This window comes from Mytilus galloprovincialis, chromosome 6, assembly GCF_965363235.1.
Source record: "Mytilus galloprovincialis chromosome 6, xbMytGall1.hap1.1, whole genome shotgun sequence".
Lineage (NCBI taxonomy): Eukaryota > Metazoa > Mollusca > Bivalvia > Mytilida > Mytilidae > Mytilus > Mytilus galloprovincialis.
In genome coordinates this window covers 37,180,740-37,207,288 of record NC_134843.1, presented here as the reverse complement: position 1 = coordinate 37,207,288, position 26,549 = coordinate 37,180,740, and the positions used below count along the sequence as shown (strand labels likewise).

The following is a 26,549-nucleotide window of genomic DNA, read 5'->3' as shown; positions in this document are numbered from 1 at the left end:
GATATGATCTTTCTAATTTAAATGCCAAATTAGAGTTTTGACCCCAATTTTACGGTTCACTGAACATAGAAAATGATAGTGCAAATTTCAGGTTAAAGTTTTTGGCTTCAGGTTAAAGTTTTTGGTCAAGGTAGTTTTTGATGAAGTTGAAGTCCAATCAACTTGAAACTTAGTATACATGTGCCCTATGATATGATCTTTCTAATTTAAATGCCAAATTAGAGTTTTGACCCCAATTTTACGGTTCACTGAACATAGAAAATGATAGTGCAAATTTCAGGTTAAAGTTTTTGGCTTCAGGTTAAAGTTTTTGGTCAAGGTAGTTTTTGATGAAGTTGAAGTCCAATCAACTTGAAACTTAGTATACATGTGCCCTATGATATGATCTTTCTAATTTAAATGCCAAATTAGAGTTTTGACCCCAATTTTACGGTTCACTGAACATAGAAAATGATAGTGCAAATTTCAGGTTAAAGTTTTTGGTCAAGGTAGTTTTTGATAAAGTAGAAGTCCAATCAACTTGAAACTTAGTATACATGTTCCCTTTGATAAGATCATTCTAATTTTAATGCCAAATTAGAGAATTTATTCCAATTTCACAGTCCTTTAAACATAGAAAATGATAGTGCGAGTGGGGCATCCGTGTACTGTGGACACATTCTTGTTTAAAATTGTTATTTGGATGGAGAGTTGTCTCATTGGCACTCACATCACGTCTTCCTATATCTATCATTTGGTACTGGTGTATCGAGAATCCCATTGGAAATCATATCACATCTATGTATTTGATGATATTAAATCATGTGTTATAGCATTACTAAATCAGAATTAGGACGTTAAATCTGCTGCACCATTTATAGAGAGTGCCACGCACTCTGTGCGTTTAAAACTCTTGGAATAACTCTTTTAGAGGTCCATTAGATGCCTGTTGCAAGGTTTAATTACTGTTCCATACATATCTCATTTTCTAGTGGCAGTAAAAAATCCGCCAAATTATCGCGGTCGATCCCCATTGCTGAACTACCTATTTTAATAATTGTAAATTTGTTCTCGTCCCAAACAAACCTGGGCTCGGATATCTGCCACTGGACTTTAAGCGGACACAAGGCAATCAATCTATAACATTAATATTTTTTCAGCAAATGTACATGTTTATCGTACCCAATAATGCTTTGTTGCACAGATCGTAATTTTTTTCATCATTCCGAAAAAATCCCCAAATCTCTCTATTGTTTTTATTGATAATCTTATACTGAACAAATTTTCCAAATATTTATATTAAGTTAACAATCTCAATCTCAACATGAAAGTGGGTGGCAAACGATATTTTAAGAAAGACAACCAATAGTTTTATGAAAATTTAATCACTAACACTAGAAGATGTGGGTCACTCCTAAATTAGTAAATATTGAAAGTTTACGATTTATTGACATATTGAATTATCCAAATGTCCATCTTAAGTAAAGATACGATTATATTAAACAGCATACACACATTATCTGGATTGCTGATATCGTTTTTGTTAAAACGAGGCAGTGGATGAATAAATGATATTGGATGATTTATTGACTGATTTAACCACTGTCAACTATGATTTATATTTCATGTTGTATATGAACCCTTTATTGATAAATACCCCAAAGAAAGTGAATGTGACTTATTTGTAAATAATAGGACTTTGTGTGAAAAGTAGATATGAAAATCTAAATTTGAAATGCATTAGATTTAGAAAAAAATGAATGTTATCAAATTTTAACTCCATAATTTAACAAGCAAAGTTATCTGACAGGTTTCGTAAGAAAATATAAAGGAGAGGCGAAAGATACAAGAGGGACATTCAAACACATTAAGTCTTTTAAACGTGTTTCTGTTGTTCCGTTGTTTTCCTCTTATAGTTGATGTGTTTCCCTCGGTTTTGGTTTGTGGCCCTGATTTGTTTCAGTTAAATCGATTTATGAGTATTGAACAAGGCGAACAACGGTATACTACTATTGCCTTTATTTATCAGCTACAATGATCGGTATTTTCTGTATAACCTCGAATATGTTTTAAAGTGCCTGGCAGTGCTAGCACGTGTATTACATGACTATGAACATTTTAGATACTAATTGTTGGTGCAGGGCCGTGTGGACTGCGAATAGCCATTGAGACTGCATTTTTGGGATGTAAAGTTGTTTTGATAGACAAACGTGATGCTTTTACAAGAAACAACGTTCTCCATCTCTGGCCATTTACAGTAACAGATTTGAAGAATATAGGCATAAAACAATTCTTTGGACGGTTTTGTTGTGGAGAACTAGATCATATAAGTAAGTATTGAAATAGAAGCTTTTTTTAATCGATCTGTAACTAGGTATAAATAGTAAAGGTTATCAGCTTAACGATTGAGGTATAACAATAATAAAATACAATGAAAACGAGTATAAATAGTTTCAAAAAGTTGTCAGTATATGACCAGGCTTACTTAGTATACTTTTGTTAAAGAAGAAAGGCAAAAGATACCAGAGAGAATTTCTAATTCATAAGTCGAATAAACCGACAACGCCATGTCAAAAAAAGAAAAAGTCAAACAGACAAACAATAGTACACAAAACACAACATAGAAAGCTATTATAAAGACTAAGCAACACGAAACCCACCAAAAACTGGGTGCAATCTCAGGTCCAGCTTTTCGACTAATCAATGGTTCTCGAAGAAACAAAAATTGAAACCAAAATCTATTACAAAGGTGAAGAGCATGCAAACAGAAAAAGTAATACCTAACTCGGCTATCGCCATCTTCTCCTTCAGTTAAACAATCTGATAAGCGTTTTTAACGATTTTAACCGTTTTTACGTTAAATGAATGACACCAAAAACGACCGCATCTGTGATAGTTTATGTCAGCACCCAGTTACTTTGATGTTGCTATTACCCTCTGGAGCGACACGTCCCCCCCAGTTGTATGTATGGACCAAGTGGTTGCAAAAATATGATAAAACTTTGAAAAATATATAAAAAAAAACCGTGATGAGAGAAAATGTAAACACACGTAGAAGGAAGATAGAATAAACCGATCCTGAAAGATGAATTTTAATATACTAAACTATTTAATAACTATTCTACACAAATCTACATGACAAAAAGTAACGCATTGAAAATGAAATAATAAAAAATCTTAACAAAAACATCGCTCTATCATTTCACATAAATGGACGTGATCTATGATTTTGTTGGATATTTTTGGATTAAAAAACAAGATGGATGTATATTGGATGCATAATAAATGTGTAAAGACGTGCACATGGGTCTTAATTTAGTGGGTACAATATTTTTCTTAAGATTATATTCACCTGAGACTTGTATGATATAACTTTAACAATAGGGAACGAAAAATCGTTTTTTTAACATAATTAAATTTTTAATAGTTTCTCGTGTGAAACTGAAATAGTCAAATATAAAAAGGACCAACTACATTTGTTACTAGAATAATTGCTTTTAGCATTATGTTTCTTAAAAGTTAGTTCCTTTATTTTCACAATAACTGATTAAACAAGGCTATTATATATTTGATGTGATTGTTTTTAAATTTTTGAGGACTATCTATATAAATATAGTCATATACTATTCCATTAACACAAATGTGCATGTAAGTAAGTTAACAAAAAAGTAAATTCACTCATTAAAAAAACCCAAAAAAAACGAGTTGTGTCTAATTATAAAATTGTTTGAACGGTCATTGTATTTAGCAATACATGCAATGCATTCAGCTGTTCCTAAATATATTATCCAATCCCTAAACCCCGACATAATTTCATATTTAAACAGGCCGTAATAACACTGCGATAACGAAGGGGGTCGTAATTTATGCTTGGCAGTAGTCTTTGATATTTTTTTTCCGAATTTGATATTGCCTGAAGTTGCAGTATTTTTTTTATTCAGAAAGCATGTGAAAATGCTTGCTTTCATTAAAAAGTTTTGAAACTATTTACCGATTTATAGTCTTTTTTAAGGGGAAATTTTTGCTTCCACTAAATAATTTATCTCAATACATATAAAACGTTTTTTTTTAAAACTATTCACAGGTTAATAGTGTTATCAAACAAATTTGGTAAAAAAAAGTCTATATATAGTTTTGTTAAGAAAATACATACTGAGGGATGATATTTTTTGTATTCACCGTGAATAAACTCCTTTATCACATATTTGTTATGAATACCTTAGGTTTTGCATATGCAATAACCTCAAAATTGCCCGGGGGCAAAAAAGAGTATATTGATATTGTGCCCCGATTCCAAATGACGTGACGTCATCGCGTCCTTTACGACACGTTTGTGATAAAATGTGTAAGAATTACCTTTTATGTTTCATCAAATTGTTATAATTGACCTTTTTTTTCTCTTTTCTGCAAAACTTAAATATGTGATAAAAAGATTATAACATGTCTTTCCATATTGGCCCGGGTATCATCCCTCGACCCATATCGGCCCTCGGCTAAAGCCTCGAGGCCGATATGGGAGTCTCGGGATGATACCCGGGCCAATATGGAAAAGGGCATGTTATAATCTATACATCCAACACATCATTTAAGGTTTTACTATTACATGTATTACTTGAGCAGATCACGTTCATTATAACGATATTAAGTTTTACCATTGAAGAATTTATTTTAGTCGACAACTATTCAGTCACGTTAATTCTTAACTACAAAATGATTTTTTTTTTTGTACACAGTTTGAAATATAGATCCGGAAAACTTAATATTTCTAAACATGTTTATAATGTCCTAACTCATGATTATTTTCGTACAACATAAAAGGTGTTGCTATGGCAACACAATGTCTTTGACTTGGGATTTTATGTTTTATACTTGAATTTTATCACACATTACATTTTTTCAGCTTTTCAAAATGCCGTTATTTATTAAAACATGTAATCGTTTAGCAATTAATATAAATATTTTGATGATCTTGTATTGTCAATAGGTATCCGTCGCCTTCAGCTGAGTCTACTGAAAATAGCGTTGGTGGTCGGAGTAGAGGTTCATACTAATGTGGAATTTGAAGGCCTAAAAAGTCCACAGAAAAATGGCGGTAAATATATAAATCAATCATTCTATTTGTTTTAAAATGAGTAATCATTTGATAATTGTCATGTTTGTTCATAATAAATGTAAACGAAAATTAAAATAACAAAAATACCGAACTCCAGGCAAAATTCTTAACGGGAAGACCTAAGCCAAGGGCTAAATCAAAAGCTCAAACACATCAAACGAATGGATAACAACTGTCATATTCCTGACTTGGCACATACATGTTCGTATGAAGAAAATGTTTCATAAAACCTGGTTTTATAGTTAAGCTAAACCTCTCACTTATATGACAATCGAATACAATTACATAATATTGACAACGAAGCGTGAACAAAACAGACAAACATAATACGTCAAATCCTAAAATGTTAAAAATAGTGGTGCATCAGTCAACACTGTGTTATAATTGTAAAATCAACATGCTTGAACTCCTATTGATGATTTTTTTGTGTGCATAAATATAATGCCTAAATGTATTACACAAGATTCCAAATTTAAATAACACTTTGAAAAATTTGGTACGTCTGAATCGCTTTTTGGGATTTCCAATCAAACAAATGGATGTACTTGAATACTTGAGGCATTGAAATAAGAAGGTTTTTTTTATTTTCATATTGGCGCTTCCGGACGTAAAAGTAAACCTTAAATTGCTACTGTAGATAATATCCGTCCTGTATATTTTCAAGTAACGTAATATTTCTACAAAGGACGACTCGATTACTTCATTTTAACTTTAGTTTTACAATTTCACACATATATTTTCTCAATTTAGTGAACATAACATATTTGTACTTCGTTGTTCATTATTTGTGCATAAATTAGGGCGTTAGTTTTCTTGTTTGAATTGTTTTACATTTGTCATTTTGGGGCCTTTTATAGCTGAATATGCGGTATGAAAATTGCTCATTGATGAAGGCCGCAAGGTGACCTATAGTTTTAATTGCTGTGTCATGTTGTGTCTTTAGGAGAGTTGCCTCATTGGCAATCATAGCACATTTTCTTTTTTGAAGTTGATTCTATTTAATGTGTCTTATATTACAGGAACAGGTTGGAAAGCCGTTTGTAAGCCACAAAATCACAAGGTGTCTGACTTTGACTTTGATGTTTTGGTGGCAGCAACGGGAGCTCGTGATGCTCTATGCGGTATGTAGTGAGAAAAACCCAAAAAATACTCGACTTTAAAAATAGTATACAATAATTCTTATATCATTCGTTTTGCCATTTATCTAAAGGAAATGTTGACATTGCATTTTTTTGTATATTTATTTAGAAAAGACAGACCAGAGCTTCTACATACTTAATTGGTTGATTGGTCGGATATCAATTTTGAAAATGATTAGTAAATAGTAAAAACAGTGAAAAGTGGAAGGCAAGCAATTATGCATCTTTATCTGTTTTCGGTTTGAAGTTTGCTTTCATTACTTTTGTAAACAATCAGCAAAATGCAGCTTCTGTAAGACTCTATATTTACAGCACTTCGATATTTTTTTTCTTTAAATATATATATTTACAAGGGTAATCATCTAACAAATACTTCACATAGAAAGACTTTAAGAATTATAAAGTGTAATTTCATGCGGACCCTCAATGAACGATAATACTCCTTGTTGTATTTGTTTGAATTTTACTTATGTTTTTGGAGCGAGAATATGTATTTATGATTAAAAATCTTATGGTTTAGACATGTTACAGAAGTCATGCTGATAGTTAAAAATCGTCAGGTAATACTTTTGATCTTGTTTACATCTTTATTGAATAGTTGATCCTATCTAAATAATACATTAAGATAATAACAAAAAATACCAAGAATAAAACACAGCAGTTTTGAAACGTTGGATGCGCCATCTGCATCAAAAGCTCAAGCAAGGAACCCCATGATCATGATGGTCTTGAAATACTTCAATATTAGTTATAGCATAATTGTTATCAAATACACTCTTATATTTCAGAATACAAACTCCAAAATGAAAATGGAACAGTCATTAAACAAGGTAAATGTTTTGAAATATAACATATGTTTTTGAAATACAAATAAATTGTTCAATACATTTACATTGAAAAAAGTAAAATAACCAAAATACCGAACTCCGAGGAAAATTCAAAACGGAAAGTCCCTAATCAAATTGCAAAATCAAAAGCTCAAACACATCAAACGAATGGATAACAACTGTCATATTCCTGACTTGGTACAGGAATTTTCGTATGTAGAAAATGGTAGATTTAACCTGGTTTTATAGTTAGCCAAACCTCTAACCTCTAACTTGTATTGAAATTACTGCAAATGTACGTCACTAAACTTATGTTAGAAAACGGTTCGACACCACAATAAATCTACAGAAAAAATCAATTGGTCGATATCGAAATACTTTAAAGTATTTGGTGTTCTCGGAACAACATGAACCAGACTATCCTTGAAATATCTTTTTTTCATTTTAATGCAAATATTTCAATAATACACGGCTTCAAGATCCCGAGCATTCATGGGAACTCTGTGAAGACAATGCATATAATAGCATTCCAATAAGCACGAGAGAAGAGGAACACGACCAAAAGAGGTAAAACATAAAAAAAAAACGAAGTCGCACAATCACACTTAAATTAATAATCCCCTCTTACTCTTACATTCTTTATGTGCATGCCCCAAGTCAGAAACCTGTATTCGAATGGTTGTCGTTCGTTCACGTCTGTTATAATTGTTTTGTTATAAATAGTTATCAAAAGTACCAGGATTATAATTTAGTACGCCAGACGCGCGTTTGGTCTACATTAGACTCATCAGTGACGCTCAAATCGAAATATTTATAAAGCCAAACAAGTACAAAGTTGAAGAGCATTGAGGATCCAAAATTCCAAAAAGTTGTGCCAAATACAGATAGGGTAATCTATACCTGGAATAAGAAAATCCTTAGTTTTTTTCGAAAAATTCAAAGTTTTGTAAACAGGAAATTAATAAAAATTACCACATGATTGATATTCATGTCAACACCGAAATGTTGACTACTGGGCTGGTGATACCCTCGGGGACGAAACGTTCACCAGCAGTGGCATCGACCCAGTGGTTTAAATAGTTATCAAAAGTACCAGGATTATAATGTAGTACGCCAGACGCGCGTTTCGTCTACATAAGACTCATCAGTGACGCTCAAATCGAAATATTTATAAAGCCAAACAAGTACAAATACCGAAATGTTGAATACTGGGCTGGTGATACAAAGTACAAAGTTGAAGGCCGTTAGTTTTCTCAACTGAATTGTTTCATATTTTTCATGTCGGGGCCTTTAATTAATAGCCGACTACACTGTTTGGGTTTTTCTCAACGTCGAAGGTCGTATGGTTGCCAATTTTTATATTACTAATAAGCTTTTTCTATTTTTTGGTTCAGGTTTTGACAGAAAAGAATTTCGAGGAAGACTCTCCATTGCAATTACTGCAAACTTTGTGAACTCTAATACTCCTACTGAAATGAAGGCAAAAGAGATAGGTGGAGTTTCGTCCCATTTCCACCAACAACTATTTAAAGATCTGAAAACTAAAAAAAAGATTCATCTGGAAAATTTCGTGTATTATAAAGATGAGACTCATTATTTTGTAATGACAGCAACAAAAGCAAGCTTATTGCAGAGACGTGTTTTCAAAGAAGATTTTCTTGATGCTTCACAGTTGATGGAAAGAAAGAACATTGATGTTCAATCGTTGTTGGCTTATGCAAGAGATGCTGCTAACTTTTGTACTAACAATGCAATGGCTAATATCAGTTTTGCCAAGAATTCGCGTGGAGTTGACGATGTTGCCATGTTAGACTTTTCATCAAAATTTGAAGCTGCAAATGCATCACATGTAGTTGAGAGGAATGGTAAAAAGCTGCTGATTGGACTGATTGGGGACAGTCTATTAGAGGTATGTCATATAAGTAAAACTCGTCACATATATCAGGTCTAAAATTGGGTATGCCATATAGCAGCAACATTGTTCTCTTTGGTTTTATTTTTGAGATTTTGCCTGTTTTTCCTTTTCTAGCATTTGTAGATTACTGTCAAGTATTTAACTGTAAACACAATATACTTGCTGATCATATATTTGGTTTTGGGTTTGCAGACATTGTGCCTCAAACAGAAAAAGACATAAAAAAGAAAACTACTCTTTACTAAAAAGTAAAATCACAAAAAATACTGACCTAAGAGGAAAATTAAAAACGAAAAGTCTCTGATCAAATGGCAAAATCAAAATGGAAAACAATATAAATTTACTGCGTTGGAAGCGAATTTCTTGATTTACCTTTTATTGTCAGGAAACGTTTTAGCCAAAAAGAATTAATGCAAAGGACGTATAAATAGTTGAAAACGTGAGAGCAATCTGAACAAAAGGGAACAAAAAAGATAGCAAATACCAACTAAAATTAGCTTGACTTAAGGAGTTGAAATCTCAGTTTCTTAATATTGCAGAAAATGTTATCAACGTAGTTTTACTACCGAAACACTGACTACTAAGGTCATGATATCATCGTGGACTAGCAATCCATCAGAAGCGGTATACATTGTCGCAAACTATTTATATATTCTTTTACATTAAACTTGGCATCATTTACTTTAATTTACTCATTCTATTCTATAAAAAGAAATCATGCACAGTTTGTACTTTTCAGCCTTTTTGGCCACAAGGTACTGGGTGTGCACGTGGATTTCTTGGAGCTTTTGATACAGCATGGATGATTAAGAATTGGAAAAGTATGAATGCGGAACCTCTAGAAATCATAGCTGAGAGAGAATGTGTCTACAAAGTCTTATCACAGACGACACCTAACAATATCAAGAAGAAATACAGTGACTATACTATAGATCCAAAATCAAGGTAAGTTATTGTTACAAGTATGATGTTGTTTGTTTTTGTTGCACTTCAGTGTTTCTGTTGTTTTGTTGTTTTCCTCTTATAGTTTATGTGTTTTCCTGTTTGAGTTTGTAACCCGGATTGTTTTATCTCATCAATCGATTGAACAGCGGTATACTACTGTTGCCTTTATATATACTTTTGATTATCAACATTTATGTATATAAAGCATTTTGTTGAATGATCATTCTGCGTACGTTAGTTGGGGCTCTTGTAATTGCTTATATATTGCCAATGTGTTACATATAGCTATTATGTTGAAGACCGATTGGTGGCCTTGGGCTGTTTTCTGCTCTTTGGTCGGGTTGTTGTCTCTAATACATTCCACATTTCCATTCTGAATTCTGTGGGTTTTTTTTTTTGTTTTTTGTTGTAGTGTGTTGAATTGGAAGGGCAATGTATTCACGGATTCATTGTATATAAATATATATATATAAGTACGTCTGAGCCAGTGACAACTGTACAACAGATTTATCCATCGGATCACCAGCAGTGATGGTGATACATGACTGTGTACATTATGTATATACAACTCGTCTAAACATCAACCCAACAATGTTAGGTCTGTAAATTTGTTTTTGCAAATTTTTGGTTCTACCCTCGCCGGGATTCGAACCCATGCTACTGAGTTGGTCGTGTGGACTAGCGCATCTGTTACAGAAAGCCCAGGTGGTCGTGTGGTCTAGCGCACCGGTTACAGTGCAGGAGATTTGGTATCACGATATCTCAATAGCATGGGTTCGAATCCCGGTGAGGGAAGAACCAAAAATTTGCGAAAGCAAATTTACAGATCTTACATTGTTGGGTTGATGTTTAGACGAGTTGCAAATATATATATTCAAATATATTTGAAGATAATCAATGCTTTAGCAAGATAATAATGTATTTACTCAGATATCCTTCCATTAACATGAAAGCTGTTACTGCCAACAAAGCAAAACAGTTTTATGATGATGTGCAAGACGATTATTATGAAGACGTTGTTTCTCCGGCTAAAAAGATTAAACGAAGTAAGTGGCATGGCATATGTAATTTTTTTCAGTTACAGATAATCTTTCACAGATAGGTATGCTTTTGGAGATAATATGACTTTAATTGCAGTATTTACGCATGCGAAATCTATGACATTTTGACATTATGACAATCGTTTATGTATACTGATTTGTAGTTCTGTAAAAATATTATTCTTTATTGGTTCTTTTTTCCTAATTTGTTCTTTTCGAATAAATACATCACTTAAAAGGAAACGAAAATTACCCAAACCAAACAATAATATTATTATTTCAACTGTGGGAGGGAAGGACAAGTAGGCCAAACTATGAAAGATAAAAAAGGGGTTCCGTAATGTAAAAATGAAAATACGTAATTTATGACATTCTTCTACAAAACTATTGAAATATGTATTCATAATTGCTCTTTTCAGCAAGATTTTCTACGTTGGTAGATAATTTTAACAAGCATTCGATAAAAGCACACCTTTACTTTTAATTTTTTGGAATGGTTGTAATGATTTTGTCTCATGATTTATATATTCTATCCTTTATTTTTAAGAAGAAACAGTAGTCTGATGTATTTATCTTCCATCTTATTTATACCAAGCTGGAATTTACGAATAAGGGCCTTTTTATTTCACTTTTTAGCTGACGAAACAGTGGAATTCAATGATCTACTCCAGTGGTGCCAGAAAGTACTAAAACAACACATCCAATATAATATTACAGATCTGACTACTTCCTGGAGAAGCGGATGTGAAATCGGATGTTTGATCCATGTTTTTCGTCCACATTTAATGTATGATTTAATTACATTGTCATGTTAACTTTTCATTTTAATTAGTTATTAAAAGTACCAGGCTTTTAATTTGAAACGTCAGACGCGAGCGCTTACTACATAGGAAGCATTATTATAAAACAGTTATATTTTATAGAACATAAACAAGTTTTTCGTCTTCTTTTTTTGTATAGGAAATAGCAAATTTTTATGACATTTGCATAAGAATAGATTTTTAAAATATCTGGTATATAATAGGATATGACTGTGACTCATGTTAGCATATAATTCTTTCCCTTATCGCATGTATATATTCCGTTATTATTTTCTTCTAGACAAATGAAGAATTTGGACCCATCGAATCGACTCAGTACTATGGAAACAGTAGTTAACATAGCACAACGTGAACTGGGGATATACCCTGTTATTACTGTTTCAAAAATGGTGAACTGTTCGTCTGAAAATGAGGTAGAAATGGCATTGTATCTTACCCAGTTTTACCAACTGTTTCACGAAGAAAATATTCTTGAGAATATATCTTCTGATAACAGAGGAATAAGCAATACAACAACTTACATGACAGAAACAAATATTGTAAAACCAAGGGAAGGTAGATTTGAATTTCCAATGGAGAAAGTAAGTAACAATATATGTTTGTTTTTCATTTCATTCTCCAGGAAAAAAGAATATATGGAACTATAGCATTCTACTTTAAGAAATCTATTGCAATAAATGGATCTCCTTCAAACTGTTGAATGGCTGAAAAATAACAGGATTCGAACTTGTCTTTACTATTTAGACTGATTCAAAATTGCATAAAAGTCAAATAAATGTTTTTTAACATAAATGAGTTTATTAAACTGACTTTGGATATACTGATTTCCCACGAACTTTAAGATCATCTCGGATAATTCACGATGACTGATTTTCGTGAATTTTATGTTCTGTTATGTTTAAAACATTTTTAATTCAAACGAAAACAAAGGGGATATCCTGAAAAAGAACTGGAAATATAATCCGCTAATGACTACAATTAAGGATGAATATCTAAAGATAATGATGAAGCCATTAATATTAAAATATTATAGTGATATCACAGTAAAATAAAGTGTAAGGGTTCGCAATAAACAACGAACAATTTTTGTGACATATGATATGAAAACGAAAATTGAATAAATGCAAGTACTCTGACAGTTTAAATAGTTTTGGTGTTCTAAACTCCATTTATCTCAACCATATGTACCTTATACTATGTCCAATTACAGGATAAAACTGTGGAAGCAGGTAATGATACTTGCTACATTTGCAATACGGAGTTATTCATGATGGAAAGACTAAGTGTAGAAAGTGTGTTTTGTCATCGCGCTTGTCTGAAATGTGAACGTTGTCATTGCGAATTAAATCTCGAAAACTATAGAACACAAACATCATCAAAAGGAAGAGGTGAATAGTTTATTGATAAGATCGTAAATGGTGGTTGGTTAATATTTTACAGGATTAAAACGTTCACTAGTAACCCGAATTTAACTTGATCGGACAAAAACGTGTTAACGCTATTTAAATGAGATTGATCGTTATTTGATAAAGATTGACAAAAATTGAAAATTATATTTAAATCATTTCAATTCAGATCAATTCATTTTAACGCCAGTCAAATAGATTTCTCTGCAGTCGATCAATTGAAATCAAGTTAGTGGTTAGTTGCGTCAAACTAATAGGCCACGCCCCTGTTAAGCTATTTCAAACATGCATTAATTTGTTTTAAACATGGATGAGACCCGGGCTTTTTACAGGTAAATCACTCAAGCAAAACGACCTCGATGTATCTATCGTAAGTAACGTGTGGTCCTTTGCAACTATTTACGAAACTTTATGTATTCCTGTATATTTACCGTTTTTCTTTTTTCTGTTTACTAGATTGTACTCGTAAATCAAATGTAGACACGGAAAACTACACAGAAATTATTTATTGTGTACATAATTTAAATCGATGTGTCTTATATTTCCGGGAAGCAACATATATGCATTCTCTTGCTGTATATTGATATTTGGAAAAACTTCTAATGAAAAACAAGATATTGTTGAATAATAAAATTGACGAAGATAATATTGACGTTGAATATGATAAACAGAAAGGCATGCTCAAAATTCTAAATGAAGTAGCAGCCCACTGAATTTTCAAAACTGTGTTAAATTGTAATACCGGTCACTGGCCAAATCGGGCGTTAATTGTGGAAGAGAAACAAATATCAAACAAAAATATTGTTCTTACGATTCTGTAAAAAGATTATTGTGCTGTCATGCACCCTGACGTACTTGTAATAAATAAACATGTATTCTGTATATATGAGATAAATTTTAGTCTGCGATAAAGATGGGTAAGTTGATTTAAGTTTAACGACCTTGACAGGCTATTTGTCGGCATACTCTTACGTTTTTTAATGTTTTAAAAGAAAACATACATTTACGTTTTGGGCATTTAATAGAAGTCTACTTACCAAATTGAAATGAACATAAACATTGTTAAAAAAAAAAAAAAAAATGGAAAAGAAACATTCTGCATTGTTGCTTTCATATAATTTTATTTCCTATATATTTGAGCGGAAATTTCTAAGTTAAAACTGATTGTAGTAAAACTGTAAAGATAAAATGTTTCATCTAGGTGCTCTCGTTGAAGTTCTCTCGTTACATATTAAAATGAATTTCATTGGTCGGAACGTTTGCAAACTTTCAATCCAGGTGTTCTCATCGAGGTCCGCGTTCATGTTTCAAATCAATACACAATATGAAGTCCAGTTCGGCAAAAAGAAATCAAATTAAGACTCTACGATGTCCGATTAAACAAACAGAATTTAGAAAAATAACACTTTTACGATTCTTCCAATCACGACAAAAATATCTATCTTTTTCTCCGATGAAAATCATTACTATTTATATTAGAACAAATCAAAAGTTGCCGGATGCATACGAAACTTTAATAAATAATTATCCGGTTTGTATTTTTATATCCGATAAAAATCGAAAAATAAATTATCGGTAAAAAATACCGATTTTTCTATGAGACAAAAATTATCCTTATTGGAGTCAAATTTGTAATAAAGGACAAACCATATCCTCATATTTTTTTATGCAGCACTAGTAAGCATAGTTCGTCTGTTCTCGCTTCAAACCAAGCCATCATAAATACACCAGAGATTACTCAAATGAAAGTCTTTTCGCTCATTGAGATTTTTTTGTAGGTATTAAGCTTCAATTCGACCATTGAATTTTTCAGAATGACGAAAAATATGTTATAATCCTTGACCTTCCCGAAGCTTATACTTCGTTCAGTCGATTGTATGAAAGTTTTTTTTTTAAAGAAACCGGTCTTTTACTGCAAAAAAAAAGATAAAAGCGATTTTTGTTTGAAGTAACGAATGTCATTCTTAAAAAAAAGAAAGTTTTCGTGTTTTAGGTCGTCCTGATGCAAACGTAAAAGTTGAAATAAAAATTACTCTCCGAGATTACACTAAAGACATTTCGCTAGCACACATGGGACTAGATTTATTAATCGTTCATTTGCAAGTCAAAAATAATAATTATGCAAAACAAATGATCAAACTTCCCAATTTAAAATTGAGAAAAATCCGACAGGAAACCAAAGTACAAAGGTACGGCATTTATTTAAAAACAGTCTCCATCCAACTTCAAAATGTGAGGTAAATCGATTAGCTTACGCTAGCCAAGCAACCAACAGACAAAATAAATCTTGCCTCCCAGATGAAGACTATCTATAGACACGGAATAAAAAATAAGGAAATAATAGCATGTTAGATTGGTAACAAACACATTTTTGCAAACATGAAGCAGCTGTTTCTTTACTGAACTGGTCAGTTGTAATACAAAACCAGGGTTTCAAAAAGATGAAGAAAAAGAAAAAGACATTTAAACATGTTAAAATTTATTTAAAAGCAAATCAGAAATAGTGTTTAACTGAAATTGAAAAAAAAGAATCATAATAGTCTATACTATGTAAAAATGTATATCAGAAAGCTAACAGCAAAATGAAAGGGAAATATGTGTTGCTTAAGAACATTGACCTGGGCCGTAACAGCCTCATGTTTGAAATTTTTAAACAAAGTTGAAATAAAGGCTTGTCTTCATATCAAATTGTTTTCACTGCGAATGTCTTGCAAGAAGCAAACTCCCATAACTCCGGTGTCGCCCCTGCATAATTTTGCGTGATCCATGCATGATCATGCATGTTTCTGAATTACTTGTCTTTTGTGCATTTACTTTTCTACTAAATGGCTATAGTATAAGTGTTAATTTTCATTTGTAAATGTCTGGTTTCGCAATGATGCATGTCCACCAATATCCAGACATTGTGCGAAAAAATATAGTTTAGAAGATATGATTCTATGCTGAATGCAGAAAACATATAGTCATTTCTTCATGAAGAATTGAACTCTAACATTACAGAATACCAAACTGGCTCTCCTTTTTGAGCATTTCCATCTGGTGTCTGACATTTAAGGGTTTAACTTGTATTAAGTCGTGTCAACTTACTGTCAAGACAGACGCCTTTATAGAAAATAAAGGAATATGGAGTAAAAGTACACGGGACCTTATCGAACACAAAGTCAGAGCTTAACAAAAATACAAATTATCAATGGTCAGCGTTTTATTCCTGTTCATCTTTATAGTCGCTAGAGGGTCTTCAACAATGAAAGAATCACTTGTTTACCAGAAGAACAAAACGACAATAGCAAGAAAGGATCTGAGAGTACTTAAGTTTCTGACAGCTAGTTCACACTGTTACGTTTGAAGTCTTCCTGTCCGTCATCCCGCAATCGTTATTTTTGAAGACCATAAGTGAATGAATAATTTGATTTTCTGTCTCAGGACCTGCGCATACATAAAATACTTGCCACTGAACATTGAACCAAGTAAAATCAATACACATCGTTTCATATATAAAAATCAATCTACAGATGATAAAGCATTTCTTTGTTGGTTAGACTCCCTTTTTTTGGGAGTTGAACACTGTGCAGGACAAATTTCTTCTCATGGGAAGATATGTTTTTCCCATGGGAATATTAGTTTTTTCTTTTATTTTTTTCAGAATTTGCAAAAGTGCTATGAGATATCGAAATGGACTGACAATCACTAGTAACCAATGACTGGAACAATTTAACAGGCATTTCAATAAATTAAAAGTATTTCTATCATACTTTTACACTCAAAAGTCTTTTTATATCGTTGAATGATTGATAGAAATTCTACCGTTCAGCGGCTGATTTTACAATTTGAATCTTTCACCTTTGTTTTCGGTCAATATCATCGTGCATTTCATGTAATAGTTTTCGCTGAACTGTCAAGTATCAGAAACATGTCTTTTGAATTTCAGAATTTAATTTAAGAATTAAAATTATATTTCTGTTTTAATCTTTATACATGGGGAATGACGAATCGTGTTTTAGATTGTTTTCTAATTATAACCTTATAATTTCATAATCATTATGAATGTACTTATTCTTTTTCGTCTACGTAACTCGATATGCGTGTTTTTCGCCACTAGAAAGATGTGCACTTACATTTTTTGTTCAAATTTCTCAATCATGCTTATGCAATGTTGTTACTCGTCTACACAATTTTTTTTTTATTTCAATTCATTTTTGGCAAACACCTTTGGAAGTCTTTTCTAACCTCTGGGGTAATTATCAAAGAAAATCCAGAGTTTTGCATTTACAAGGACGCGTACGGATGATCTTTGTGATATATTCACTTGTACTTTACCCGTAGGCTGTCTTCGTGTACTGTAATTTATGGTTTAAAGGAATACGAATACTTTATTTCTCATAAAACTTCAATTACTAGTTATCAAGAACATACATAAACATAACTATAAGGTAAAATTAGTACATGCATGTGTAAACGGTACAATTAAATTTACTTGGAGGACTGACTTTCACATTTATAACTTTTACATAGCTTTTCTAATATTACAATATTTGATGAGTTTAACTGTTGAACAGCTTTAAAGATATAAGGGTTTGACTAACAGTAGTTTCTTAAACATTTCCTTCTTTTTCTATAGTTTAAATGTTTTATAATTCATAATGTAATGGTACTCGTCATCAATGTTGTTTGTGTCACAGAGACGGCATATTCTGTCTTCTCTGTGTAAATCCTGACACCTTCTAGACTCAATCGTCAACTACCACATCTATATCTGCGTAATATATGAATTTAGAAAGGTAAGAAGGAAAAGTAGTTTTCAAATTGATAATTCTTTTTGAAAATACGACAACATTATGTTTTATGCGATTCTGCAATAAAAGCAAAGAATTATTCTTGAAACTGGTCTTTGGGTTTTTGTTTAATACATTTTGACACCCATTTATCACAAACTGTGCACAAGGACGGATAACTAATATACGTCCTTGCTGTGCATTATAATTCAAAATAGTTGTAATTTGCAATTGTTTTAAATTTTTATTTTTTCCTCACTAGGTGAAAGTATGTATAAAATTTAATGTAAATTGCGAAAATGCATTACGAGCATTAATCTATACTTTTAAGCAGGGACGTATATAAGTCCTTGTTTTAAGTTAGAATTTAGAGTCTCAACTTTTTTCAAAATCTCTGTAATATTACCCATGTATTATTTATGTTTATGTCAAAGGCGTTTGATTGGATAATAGTTAAAGGTAGGCGTGGTTTTTGGCAACTTTCCTCCAATCAACGGGCCTATTCGACAAACATGTGTGCGCTGATGCGTGTAAACTGGGTATTGTAACGGTACGTGTCTTACATCAGAATCTAGCGTGCGTGACCAATGTTTATTGTATAATTTCTTGTCATGTGGTCAAATTATCTGAAAAAGTTCCAAAGGTTACAACTTTTTGAAAGATTTTTTTTCGGCAGAAACCAACCAGCACTATTTGACGAAGACGAAAAAAAGGATTAAATTTTAACGTCCAGTGACATATATTACAATGATGTCGAAACAGAACTTGAAATTGACAATAGGTTTTCATAGAACCGTCGCTTTTCCAAAGAATTCACGCTTAGTTGCTATTTCACAACTTCGGGTTCGCATTATAGTTATACATGTACAAATAACTAACAATAAACAAATTCTGATGATTTCTGCAACTGTTCTATAGGACTTATTAGCTGTAATATAAATCTGTGATTTTTCTATATTCGTACTTTCGACAAAGCAAAGCAAGTTCGATCTAGATCTGGACATTTATGCATTAAACATTTACAATATTCAATAGTTGTACACATTTTTTGTAGAACATGTAGAAAAATCCGTCTTTTCGGATAAAATCTTAATTTACGTACCATTGTAAGATTAAGAATGGAAATGGGGAATGTGTCAAAGAGACAACAACCCGACCAAAGAAAAAACCCAACACAGAGCAGAAGGTCACCAACAGGTCTTCAATGTAGCGAGAAATTCCCGCACCGGAGGCGTCCTTCAGCTGGCCCCTAAACAAATATATACTATATATATATATATAGTCCAGTGATAATAAACGCCATACTTATTTCCAAATTGTACACAAGAAACCAAAATTAAAATAATACAAGACTAACAAAGGCCACGGGCTCCTGACTTGTGACTGGCGCAAAAATGAGGCGGGGTTAAACATGTTTATGACATCTCACCCCCCCCCCCTACCTCTAGCCAATGTAGAAAAGTAAACGCATAACAATACGCACATTAAGATTCAGTTCAAGAGAAGTCTGAGTCGTCTGACGTCAGAAGATGCATATACAAACCCTGGATTTAAATCAGATATGATCTGGCGGTTTTTGTCTTTTTTCAAAATACATATTTTTTATTGTGACTATCTTTAGTTCCGAATCTTTCTATCATTCTATATAATTAATTTAGTTTAAATGAAAATAAGGAACTTGGAATTAAAACACTGTTGAAGAGAAACTACATATTCGGGTTAAATTCACCTCAGTTTGTTAATTCAAGTTTGACATCTAACATCTTAATCCGTAATCCACATTTACCTGATGACCTTAAATTGTTTATTGTTTTATATCAATCGAATATCCTCACACAGGAGACTGAGACAAATATGTTATTTGTAATGGTATTTATCAAAACTAAAATTATTGAAAATATCTTTGTAGAATATGAATTTGCCTAATAAGCGAATAATTATAATACATAGATTTCAACATCTTCAATAGAGAGATTACTGATAAGATGTCCAAAACGGCACGGGACGTTTGCGCTTTTTCATAGGACATTTGCGCTTTTTTATTTGGACACTTGCGCTTCAAATCATAGGACATTTGCGCCTTTTAAAAAAGGACATTTGCGCTTTTTACATAAGACATTTGAGTTTTTACAATATTTGTTTTTTTATGACTATTTACCCTTTTTTAACCGGACTTGGGACTGGCAGGTTTAACCTGGCAGAGTTAAAGTCATATTTTCCTTTATGGTTATAAGTTTCATGGCACATTTCATAGCACATGCATGTCATAGCACTTTGACATATATTTAAAGTTTATATAGAGCTAAAAGTAAACATTTTAAAGAAGATTTTAATCACGAACTAGTATAGTCATCACAGGTTTTCTTTAAGAAAAACAGATTTAAAGAAATTATAGTTGAAAATATTTCTGTCGGCTGAAAATTTTCATTTTTTCACGCTGTAAATATTCAGATTATATTGTATTACAAAAATTATTATTTACACAGTGTATGTAAAGTGCGGATCCTAAAATATCATTTTTACTGTATATGCCAGAAATTTTTGATGTAGAATGATAAATAAACAGACGACTTTTTTTTTTATTTATGAAGAAAATGAAGAAAATTAGTTAAAAAGTATGTGTTAAGAAATACATAATACTAATAAAACAAAATAAGAGATGCGAACGGAGTTTTTTCGCGCGTAAATCCAAATAGCTGTAAAATATATACCAAAATAGGTGAATATTTAGTACATTTCACGAACAGATCGTGCAGGTGCTTTATAACTAACAGGTGAGATGTTGTTGCAGAAAAAAATATTCATTTCAACACAATTATTAAAGTTGTATAACGTAGAATAGAATTTGTAATTCAGTTTCTTTATATTGAACTGAATTCCACTTAGATGCTTTCTTTATGCGAGTCATGTTTACTGTCGAATAATGATACTATTCTTTCATTTTCACTGTAGAGCGATTCATTATTATTGTATATGCGGCGCATTTTCACTGTATTATATATTTATTTTTTTAGTATTACAGCGTATTTTTTTAAGCATGTAAAGCAAGTCTTTAGTTAGCGTGCTTGCTTTGGTTTTTTTTGTGTACAATCATTATGATACCACCCAATTTAATTCAAATATAATAATTATATAAATACAGGTTAAACTATGCCGATACATATGGTTTAAAGATGTCAATCTTATTTACAAAGTTTGTATAAAAAAATTATACAAACTAAGCAAGCAAGTCAACCAAAGTTTTGCTTTACATGCATTAGGAAATTAGCTGTAAAGCCTTAGTTTAGCCGACTTGCACAAACAATTATAGATAAAGTAAGAGACGGATCTGATAAAATTTAACTTACGGAGGAAAGTTTGGTTTTAAAACACTCTAAATAAATTCAATAGAAATAACATTTATTTCAAATGTATTCCATTTAATTTCTTATAAATCGTATAGGGTTCTTTATCCTTGTTTTTTTTTATTCATTTCCATAGCCTTCCTTGTTTTTTTTATCCATTTCCATGACACTTCACCACTAATTACGTACATCTTGATATAGATTGAATCGTTGGTTTTCCCGTTTAAAAGGTTTTACACTGGGGCCCTTTATAACTTGCCCGGTTCGGTGTGAGCCAAGTCTCCATGTTGAAGACCGTATTTTGACGTATAAAGGTATACTTTTATAAATTGTGACTCGGATGGAGAGTTGTCTCATTGTCGCATAAGACATCTTATCTATCTGTGGCTCAAACCGAAACGAGACGGGATAAAAAGGGATAAAAAACACCCTTTTTTTAATATATTTATAATGGGCTTAATATGAGTCAGAAAAGAGTAGATTACTGGGTCGCGTTTGGGTATAAGCGTGGTATTTTTAAAACGTAAACAAATACAGTTTACCCATGATCCTTTATTCTACAATAGACATACCCGCATATGACTGTCACAGTAAAAATGAACTAGCTGGATTCGCACTTTATATACACTGTTGACACATCATGGGGTAAAGACATGTTTTCAAGGCGTTCATACGAAGCAATCTCTTTCTCTGTCAAAATTATAATTTTAGCTCTAAATAAACACAAACTGAATTTTTTTCGTGAATAATGCACTAAAAACTGTGGAACATTTAAAACAAAATTGTCTTTGTTATATATTTGAAAATGAACTAAATCTGACTAAAAATCTGGAAATGATTTTTTCAACTTCTTTTACTTTTAGAAAAAAAAGTCGAACATAAACACACAAATAAGTACCGCATGAAGCCTTTGTAAACAGATATCAAACTGTTTGAAAGCTAAGTTGTTTTGATAAACCCAAAGGACAGCACATGATTTTTTTTTCTCTCAATTCAATCGTATTTTTTTTTTACTGAAACCATTTGTATATTCACGCATCTTTGTCGAAATCAAAATAAATCAAAACACTTATAAATATATCTATTCTTTTTGTCTCCGTTTCTCTTACATAGCAAGCTAACCACCCTTCAACTTATCAGTCATTTAGTTGGCACACATCAAAGTCGTGCACCTATGGCAAATAACTTTGTTGGAAAAGAAATAAAACAAAAACAAAATTATTTATCCTTTTAATCATTTTTGATAAGAATAACATATAATTATAAATATAAAGCATAAATCTTTTCAACACTATTGTTTATTACTAAATAAAAAGATTATGATTGTTTAATCAGTTGTTATGTTATTGGCAAGTGTCAAACGGTTCATTGATTTTCGGCATATCAAAGAAAAACGGGCACGTGCCTAAATAATGTTGAATATCTTGTTTATTTATGATTATTTTTCTATAAAATTTGAAATTTATGCATTAAATATCGATCTCTAACATAATTTGTAAAAATAATACACATAACATCACTCCTTCTAGTCCTTAGTGGCATTGTATGGTTCTTAGTGCACTAAGGAGTCCTTAGAAGTGTTTAGACGTACCAGAAAAAATCAAATTACGACTTAACTACAATTTCTAATGACTAAAAAAATCAGATAAATTATCTTCATGAAAAACAGCGTCCGATGGTATCTTTTTTACAGGCATAGCACCATCCCATCATGGGCTTAGTGCAGTTTCTTGAGCTTAGTGCACCAAGGTGGCCTAGGTGGTGTTTAGACGCTCCCCAATATACCGTCGTATATTACAAAAATTGAGAATGGAAATGGGGAATGTGTAAAAGAGACAAAAACCCGACTATAGAGCAGACAAAAGAGGAAGGCCTATATTACGGGTCTTCAATGTAGCGAGAAACTCATGCGTATACATACATGCATTATTGTATGCACATGCTTGGACTTATAGATGCATATATATACTTGTACAAGTCCAAGATTGTGTTATAAAGTATTTCTTATAAAAATACAGGAACATTTTAATACTAATCCAAACGCACAGGTGTCAATATCTGCAAATCTTCCGGTAATTACAAGTTGTCATTTAAAAAAAGTGAAATTATAGTGTATTTTAACAAAAGAAAATTATGGATGAATAGATAAATTTATTTTAAAGAATTCCAATCCCTTAAAAACGAGGCACCATCATATATACTTATAAAACAGCTCAAATTCTAATCACTGAAGAGACATGTATTTTCGAAATGCGCATCTGGTGCAAGAAAATTGGTACCGTTAATTTTATTCTATATTAACCAGTGACACGTGTCCTAATTTTTAAGAAAAGGGATAGAAAAAGTATGAAACAAAAATAACCGGTTTTTCAAAACTATATTTTCAAAATGCACTGTATAATTTAAACCGCTTTAAGTAGCATATTAATCTATTGCAATAAAAAATCATAATATCTAATAAAATTTGTAGATTTAGCTAACAAAGTCCTTATATTTGTATAAAGTAACATTCGTTTATAGTGGAAAATTGTTTTGACGTTGAATAAGCTACAATTACAAATTGCTTGCTGGTCCCTCTCTGTGATTACCATTATATTACGCTGGTTCATATCCCAATCAATCTGTCACCAAGGGAAGATAAATAACTCGATTTTCGTTCATAGTCTTTTTCAAAAATGATGAACGGTTCTTTATATTGGTATGTAATCATTTTAAACGTTTCAAATTTATGAAATTATAGTCGTACATCAATGTTTTTGATATACCAATAACAAAAACTGAAATATATTGAATTGATACATTTTGTAATTATTCAAAATTATATCAGAAACCTAAACTTAATTATAAAATAATGAACCTGTTAAGGGGAGAGAATACTCCCATAACTTTTTCGAATTGGCACATAATACAACGAAATGTCACTCTTGCATACAAATGGCACATCAATATAATTAATTATCTGCGAAATCGTCCCCCACCTTCAATGATGATTCTAAATTATAAATATAATCAAAAGTTGTTAATCTATAGATAGTTAAGACTAATGAAAGCTAACCCAGTGTAAAAATATTTCTTTGCAATTTTTTAAAACTTCCTCAGAAAAATACTCGAGCCACTTGACTTTCATAGCTCAAAATTAACGTTTTTACACAATATTTGAATAAAGTAGTTGAAGATTATTCGCTTCTCAAAGTGTAAGAAGCAATAAAAATCGTATGCTTGCACCATCCTACCGAAATACGGATTTAATTAAGTCCTGAACATATCGACATTTCTTCGTATATTTTAAACAAAACCGGTTTTAATCAAATCACAAGTACGTGTTAAGATCCACCTGAATACCTATTTTCCTATATGGTCAGGTAAAGTTGCTACTTTAAGGTGTTTCATTTTATTTTATGTTTGTGCGTATACGAAAAAATGATAGCAAGTTAAACTTCAATGTTCATGACTTACAAGTTACAAGTATTATATTTCTTGTAAAATTGATAGATGAGCGGTTTTCACAAATACCGAACATAAGAATTTAGCGTAAACGTCAATTAATGGACAAACAACCCAACGAGAAAAATATGATTTCAGAGGCATCTACATGTACATGTATAACTAGTTTTGAGTTAGAGAAATCATTCAACATGTTCAATGCCATGCATACGATTCATTTCAGATTTGTGCGTTTTTTCGATTTACGAATAAGTCAATAAGATACAAGAAAGTAATTGAAGCAAAAAAAAGATACATGAAATAACGAATTAACATAAGTTTACAAATACATACCTAGCTGCATTTAATAAAACAACATTTATTTTTTTCATATTTTTGTAATTTTATGTTTATGTACCCGATATGGAGTTCTTCTGAAATTAAAAATCACTTGAATGGGTATTTCTTGTGTAAATACATGTATAACACGTGATATCTACATGTACAATATACGGAAATGACACGGCTGGGTATTGTAAAGTTACTGAAGGTAGATTACTGGCAGGTGTATATCCCCGGGCGAAAAAAATACTTATTTGTGAAAACGGTTAGGTGTAATTTGTCATATTGTAAACGTTTGAATAGCGCTCATCTCTTCTGTTTTATAATATTAATTGCGCCAATAAATGGAACTTGACACATTCCCCATTTCCATTCTCAATTTTATTAATTGTGTCATATTTACCTCGAAACTATTGCCCAAACTATTAACATATTTACACGTACATGTAACATTAGAATACTTACTTCAACTGTTAAATAACTTTATAATTACTAGAATTCGAAATTATGTACTTCTCCTTCCGTATGCCATGTTTTTTTTTTTGTGTCAATTCTATCTTTCCATCAGGTCCATTGTGCACTTTTTATGTCAGTCTAAGTGCACTAAGGAGGCCCTTTCAGTTTGCGAATTCTGAACCTACATGTAAATACCGAAAAGGACCTCCTCAGTGCTCTAAGAAAACAAGTCTATAATATTTGCATAATTAAATGATTGTTTTATTGGCGCAAATGAATGTTGCAGTTTTTATGATAAAGTGATACAAAAAAAAAAAGAATTCGCGTAATTAACTTGTGGCGTAAATTAATTCTTTTTTAGCAAAACTGGATATCGGCCTTCAAAACATTGTGTATACACAAACAAAACAATATTTATCTTTTACGCAGTCTAGCCGGAGAATAAAAGTTTTTGCAATTTGTGTAGGATTTTAATTTTAGAATGCAATGAACAAGTAAGAAGATCGTTAGAAACTTTAAGTGAATCGGAAAATGAGCTATGCACGATGAAAAGGAAAAGTTTAGTGCGTCGATAAAAAATTTCATGGATGCACTTGATAATTGTAAAATTTCAAGTCTTTAAATAACAACCATTTGTAGAACTGATTATTTCGATCCTTCAAATATATGTAGAATAATAATAAAAAAATATATCATAAAGTCTCTTTCATATAAATACTGTAGATTTGTATTTGATCATCGATTGCAAACATAACGTTCAGTGAGAAATATTTCATGTATTCGAACAGAGAACAAATCAACTTCTTTCAGAATACAATTGATTGGTTATTGAAGTAAATGATTTTCGACAGAATAAGTGAAACTTGGCCAGCAGCTTACCTCTAAAATAAAGAAATATAAAAAAAAGGTAGAGTTAATTCTGTATTTTACTCATACTGCACTTAAGCTCTTTTTACAGTCAATACCGAAAATATGAAATACATCGATTTAAATTATGTACACAATAAAATAATTTCTTTGTAGATTT

The 26,549-nt window shown here is 31.6% G+C and overlaps 1 protein-coding gene across 2 annotated transcripts in view; it reads left to right on the top strand.

The window, feature by feature from the left end:
* Positions 1-26,549, top strand: part of LOC143079503 (F-actin-monooxygenase MICAL1-like) — a 53,921-nt gene that overhangs the window by 12,689 nt on the left and 14,683 nt on the right. For both annotated transcript variants that reach the window (XM_076254865.1, XM_076254866.1), the window contains exons 3-12: positions 2,102-2,309; positions 4,964-5,071; positions 6,112-6,213; positions 7,020-7,061; positions 8,453-8,967; positions 9,713-9,918; positions 10,849-10,964; positions 11,595-11,745; positions 12,060-12,360; positions 12,990-13,167. In XM_076254865.1, the coding sequence (XP_076110980.1) occupies positions 2,102-2,309; positions 4,964-5,071; positions 6,112-6,213; positions 7,020-7,061; positions 8,453-8,967; positions 9,713-9,918; positions 10,849-10,964; positions 11,595-11,745; positions 12,060-12,360; positions 12,990-13,167 (1,927 nt within the window). The remainder of the gene's footprint in view (positions 1-2,101; positions 2,310-4,963; positions 5,072-6,111; positions 6,214-7,019; positions 7,062-8,452; positions 8,968-9,712; positions 9,919-10,848; positions 10,965-11,594; positions 11,746-12,059; positions 12,361-12,989; positions 13,168-26,549) is intronic.